Source organism: Orcinus orca, chromosome X, assembly GCF_937001465.1.
Source record: "Orcinus orca chromosome X, mOrcOrc1.1, whole genome shotgun sequence".
NCBI lineage: Eukaryota > Metazoa > Chordata > Mammalia > Artiodactyla > Delphinidae > Orcinus > Orcinus orca.
In genome coordinates this window covers 28,051,574-28,057,970 of record NC_064580.1, presented here as the reverse complement: position 1 = coordinate 28,057,970, position 6,397 = coordinate 28,051,574, and the positions used below count along the sequence as shown (strand labels likewise).

Here is a 6,397-nt window from a genome sequence, read left to right as displayed (position 1 = left end):
GGTCACTGCTTAGTCAACCTTTCTTACAAAAGAGTTCAATGATAACAGCCAAATTAGAGCCCTGGTCAACCACAGCTGATGATGGGCTCTGTTGATGGGTGCCCTTGGCTAGACCTGAAAGTGATGTCCTGAGAAATGATTACACTTCTGCTCAATAAGCCAAAGATGTATCCATTAAAGGCTGAGCAGAAAGGAGGAATAAAGGTGGAAATGCATCCTCCTGATCAGTCCACATATTTGACCTCTTACTCTCAGTCATGGTCTCCAGTGTATCTATCACACTCCGTCACGTGGATGGATTATTCTAGTGCAGTTTCAGACACACAGAATCCTTGATTGTTGAGCTCCTTATAATCTTAGAAAGATATACTCAGGTATGTAAACCAATGAATAGTTCTTAAAAAGCCATATGGAGAAATTAGGACTACGTGCTATTCACTCATTCAATAATTGTTTATGAGGACTGTGTTAGATGCTAGGTGTTCTAGCCTCAAGATGAGCATACTTTAGTTGGAGAGACCAACATTAAGAGTGATAGGTAAGTGCTGTGATAGAATGAAGTACACACAGAGAAATGGAGTGTTATTGTGACTTGGGAGTTGTGGGTGTCCTGGAAGCTTCCTCAGGTGTGATACCTGAAAAAGAATTTTGAAGACTGAACAGGAGATGTTAAGGAGAATAAACATTGCAGGTAGAGAGTGGTGTGGGCGACAATGGACCTTTCCATGTTCATAGTCAAAGTGGAGGAGGATAGGGAAGAGTAAGGAAAGAGAAAAGATGCTGGAAAAGAAACAGGACAGATCAGAGAGAACCTGGCAGTTCAACTACAAAGTTTTAATTGGATGTGAAAAACAATGTAATGCCACTGCTGAATTTTTTTGTGATCAGATTTTCCCTTCGGAACATAGACAAATGCGGAAGATGAATAAAGCATCTGAGTATGGATGAGGCTGGAGGCCTGAGATCTATTGGGGACTGCTGGAAAAAAGTCTGGAGAGACATGATGAAGGCTCAGCTAAGACAGAGCAGTGAAGAAGACGGGAGTGATGCTGAGAGATACTGATGACCAGAAATTAGAGTTCTTGGTGACAGATGGGCAGCAAAGGAAAGAATTCTGAAGGGTAATGTTTGGATTTCTAGCTTTGGGCATCTGGGTAGACAGTGACATCATTGTCAGACAGAGAGAACACAAGAAGATAAATGGGGACTTTGGGGAAAAGTAGTGACTCTTCTCAAGTTCAAGATGCTGTGGAACATCTAGGTGGAGCTGGAAATGGAATGAAATGCGGCAATTCAGGCTACACGGAATTAAAAGGGAAGGGTAAACTTTCCCACACCTAATCCCCTTCTGTGTTTGTCTATCCTGGCCTTTTGTAGAAAAGGCCTCCATCTGAATGATAGGAAGATAAAGAAAGAGAGGCCTCATGGATGGCGTGGAGGGTGGGTGGGGACTGGAGGAAAGGCAGGGATTTGATAGGTAGAGGGGAAAAGAAAAGGCAGTTCAGGGAGGGAACAGAAAACCAACAAACGTAAGACACTATTACCAAGCAAGGCAAGAGCAGAGGGTTCAAGATGTGGAAAAGAGGAAAGTAAGCATTACCAAGAGGATGTCGCTGGATTTCTGAATGAATTTATTCTCCGGATGGATGCTGGGAAGTTTAGACTTTAAACAACCAGCAGTAAGAAGCCATGGAAAGTTCCTGAACAGAGGAGGAGCATTATAAGATTCATATTTTACGAATATGGTTTGGAAACAGCATCCACGAGAAAAGCAGGCCTAAGGGGAGGCAGAGCTCTGTTTAACAGGTGATTGGAATCTTCCCGCACCTCCAGTGCTGTGCCAGGGAGAGAACAGCTTCCAGGGGTTCTGCGGGCACAACTCTCCCCTGTCAGGAATATGGCAGCACTCGGGCAACTGGGATTGAAAAAAGTCATGCTATATATTCCTTCAAAGGGGACCTGGCCACGGCCCTCTTGAAGAACCAGGGAGATAGCCATGAGTATTTTTTCCTTTAGAGAAATACAGAAGCAAATAAAAATAAAGCTTGCGGTAATGACAATTTTTTACCCAATCACACGTGCATTACTAAGTGTCTTCCGTGGGCTGGAAGGTGTGATTTTCTGAGTCGGCTGCTGAGTTGAGATGACAGGAATTGCTCAGTGTTGATAACACTTGGATGTTGCTAATGTAATTACAGTTTCCCAAACCAGTCTCAAAAACTAAGGTTCTGGGTTCTGCGGCCCGGTGCTGTTGCGGAGGGGAGACCACTTGTTACTGCTGCCGCCGTCTCTGCCACTTCACGGCGGCCATCGGGGTTCACCTGCACATCCGTCTGTAAGGAGGGCCGGGCTGATGTGGTTGCCAATGATGCAGACGACAGAGCTACTCCAGCTGTGCCGCTCACGCAGAAAGTGAAGAGGTTGTTGGACTGGCAACAAAACAAAGTAGAATGAGGAATATTTCAAATACAGTAACGAAAGTAAAGCAGATCCTTGGCAGAAGCCAGAAATGCGGTCCTCGGACCTGGCTTCTCGGCAATGAGCCCTGAGAGGGAAGAATCGGCTGGCTCCTCAGATAGACCAGAGCGCACAGAGCCTCCCCACACCTCCAGATCGGCACCTTGCTGCCAGGAGCCTCCTCCAGCTGGCCTTCCTTCGCAGTCCACCACGGTCCCTTCCAATAGCAGTGTGGGCATCCGGTGGTCCAGACAGGAGACACGGACGCTTTTCTCCGTACTAGGCGAGGCACAGTGTATTCAGCACCTCCAGACCGTGCATCACAATGCAGACGTCTACCAGACTGCGTCTAAGCGGATGCAGCAGGAAGGCTTCCGCCGCACCGAGTGTCAGTGCCGCTCCAAGTTCAAAGTCCTGAAGGCGCTATATTTAAAGGTCTATGTGGCCCACGCCACAAGTATGGGTGATCCACCACGCTGTCCCTTTTATGATACGATGGATCACCTTCTCCGAAATCAGATAGTGACTGACGCACATAACAACGGAGGATGCTGCTTGGGCCCAGCACTGTGACCAGAACTCAGCGGCCCCTGACACCCCAGGGGAAGAGGGAACCAGCATTCTGGGAGCAAAAAGGACTCAGGCAGCAGATCGTCAGCCTATCTTGAAAACAGTTAAGGAATCAGATGAGGATTGTCAACTGAGGATCAGTGACCAGATGCGAGAAACCAGCGACCTTGAGGACTCCTGGGATGACTCCTCAGGTGCAGGGTGCTCTCAAGGGACCCCCAGCTACAGCAGCTCCCACCGCCTTTTCAGAGGTGCAGCCGCTCCCTGTCAGAGCAGCCCCGTGACCAGATTGGGGGTGTCCGGTGAGCCCAGCCCCTGCACGAGCTCCGGCCGAAACACTCCCGGGGTGGCCTCGGCACAGCAGCCTCCGGGCTCCCCCTCCAGAGTTCCTTTTGTTTCCGGTGGGGATGGGCCTTTGACCAGTGCGGCCCCTCCCAGGTGGGCAAGGCGAAGAAGGCGGTCAGTGGCCAGGATTATCGCAGCCCAGTCGGCAGAAAACAGGAGGTTGGCAGGAGAACTTTCAAAGCGGGAGGAAGAAAAATTGGACCGGCTGATTGCCATTGGCGAGGAGGCCAGCGCTCAGCAGGACACCGCCAAAGAGCTGCGCAGGGACGCCGTGGTCGCGGTCAGACGCTCGGCCGCAGCGGAGGAAGAGGCAACCGGTGCTTTTCAGCTGGCGCTTGAAAAGTTGCTTCAGAGGTTAATTTCAAACACCAGAAGTTAGGAGCTGATCACACAAGGGTGTATTTCCTACTCTGGCAGAGGCCCGGGTCCAACAGCTGCCTTCTTGTAGCCTGCCTCCTTTTCTGTGTCCTCAGAAAAAGAGTGGATGGACCATTAATGTGCAGAAGGGTAGGAATATACTTGCTTCTCCCAAGCGTCTCCACTAGTTGAAAGACCTTTCAGAAACGTGAGAGGTAGCCTAGTAGACAACGGAAGCGGCCAAGTCCAGAGAGCTAGTTAGCCCTGGTTTCATCACGGATGTGCGACAATTTAGTTTACCTCTCAACACCAGTTTCCTTGGCTGTTAAAAGGGAGCAACGTGCCTACCTCACGGGGTTGCTGTGAGGATCAGATGCCTTAAATAGATGTGAAGGGGTTTAACAGCACTAGACACATGTAAGTTATTAAACCATATGACCTTGGCCGAGGTCAGACTAGGGTGAGGCACAGTAGCTGACAACATACATACGGAATCAGGGCTGTATACCGAGACCTCATTGCTTGAATCTACTAGTTTAACTTGACTGCTTCCTGGAGTTTACAGTCTTCATTTCTTTGAATCTCTCTATAGCTCATTAGGCTAATATAGACACAACACATATTGGTACCTTTATCGCTTATATTTTCACTGCTTTGTCTGTGACATACCCACTAGCAAACACTCAATAGTCAAACCATCTTGCCCTCCATTTTACTAGTCCTTAGTCTCTTATCACTATGGATATATTTCAGAACTGACAGGGAGCCACAATCGTGCGTTTTAGTTCATATTTATAATCTTTGATATAATGAGAAATTGGCTGTCATATGAAATATTACATGTAAGTAAATTATTTGCATTCCATATTTTTTAGGTTCCGTGATTATGCGTAATTATATATCTTTAGCTTTGGTTTGCCATTTGGACATTGTGGAAACAATTCAGATTATATCGGTTTCCCAAATGCTTTTAGCTAATTTTGTTCTTCTCTGTTAGCCTTTTTTCTGTCTGGTATGTTACAGAAGGCCAGCCCTAGAAAACTTTTCTTCTAGGGAACTTTCCAAAGTCACTCTTTCTCACAAGATATAGACAAAAGTTCACCTCACTAATGGCACATGATGGAATAGAACAGCTGTGGGAACAGTTGGGTGTTGTGGATAAGGATAAGTTACCTGCAATAGGTAACTCTTTTTAAGCACCAACCCTCCACAAATCCACTCCCTTTTCCCTCCAAAACACACACACTTCCTAGAGGAGATATGATGGTGTTGAGCCATGCTTCCAATTTACTCTAGAAGGGAAGCCATTACCGGCCATCGTTAACCTAACTTAGAGCTCTTAGCGGTTATTTAGTACTTTCAGAAAGTACAAAAAGGAGACTTGGAATTTAAAAAGGCTTCCTTTAATCAAGAGGCTGAAAAAAAAGTGCAGGCGTGTTGGGAGAGGTTTTATTTTCTATTTTGCCAGCTTGGTTCCTTACCTAAATGCTGGAAATACCAATAGGTGGAGAAACGGTCCAAACCACAGCGGGAACATAGTGGAAGCAGGAATAGATGGCGGGCCTCTCTGGGGAATGGGCGATTACGTAGGAAGCAGCGTGAGGTAGAACACATTGGAATCTAGTCAGAACCCCCAGATTCTAATGCTGCCACACTTGGTTACACTGAGCAGATCACTTGCCCTTTTCGTGCCTCAGTTTATCTCTAAAATGAGAGGTTTGTACTAGATGACTTTTCTCGTACCATCCAGTTCTAAAAAATTAGATGAATAGCATAGCAAAAGGCAAAGTGAAATTCTGACTGCGATATTTTCAGTCACAGCAGCGTATTAATGGATGTGAAGTCCTGGTAACAATTGTGTTTGAAGGAAGCATTCTATGGCATTAATATTTATGAATGTACTCGTGAACTTCTATAAGCACCACACCCAGACAGATTCCTTGCTTTAAAGAAGCATATGTTTAAGGCACGGAAATGGAGATATACAATTTTTTTTCTCAGTTGTTTTAGGCCCTTACATTGAGGGGTCCATGTCAGTTACAACTGGATAACACTACTGTAGACAGGTAGACTTTCTGGAAAAACAGGGAAGTACTTGAAAGAGTTAGACCTGTGCTCTATTAATCTATGAATGGTAGCAAAGTACACAGGCAGGGATTTATTTGAGATAAGAGAAGTGCTGAAGAGTAGAAGTCAACGTGAATTTTGGAGGTAGTAGTGTGCAGATCTAATGGGTAGAGCAACTTCAAGGTTGGGAATAAAACTCAAGGGAAAAATCTTTAAAAAGTAAACACAGGGCTTCCCTGGTGGCACAGTGGTTGAGAGTCCGCCTGCCAATGCAGGGGACACGGGTTCGTGCCCCGGTCCGGGAAGATCCCACATGCCGTGGAGCGGCTGGGCCCGTGAGCCATGGCCGCTGAGCCTGCGCGTCCGGAGCCTGTGCTCCGCAACGGGAGAGGCCACAACAGTGAGAGGCCCGCATACCGCAAAAAAAAAAAAAAAAAAAGTAAACACAAAAAACAGGCCAAATCTTGTGAAGAGGAGGGAAGTCGTAATAAGGGGAGGCTGTAGAGAAACAGGCCCAGAAATCCTGTCTGAGCTCTAGGCCCAGGCGTGACCCCCTGTCGGTCTGCAGGCAGGTCACTTGACCATTCTGTACCGCAGGCCC

The 6,397-nt window shown here is 46.9% G+C and overlaps 1 protein-coding gene across 1 annotated transcript; it reads left to right on the top strand.

Moving 5' to 3' along the window:
- The first annotated feature begins 2,538 nt into the window (after positions 1-2,538).
- On the top strand, positions 2,539-3,751 carry LOC101278356 (uncharacterized). The gene is given in 2 exon segments (XM_012537174.2): positions 2,539-2,996; positions 2,998-3,751. Coding segments are annotated over 2 exon segments (1,212 nt in total).
- The last annotated feature ends 2,646 nt before the right edge of the window (positions 3,752-6,397 follow it).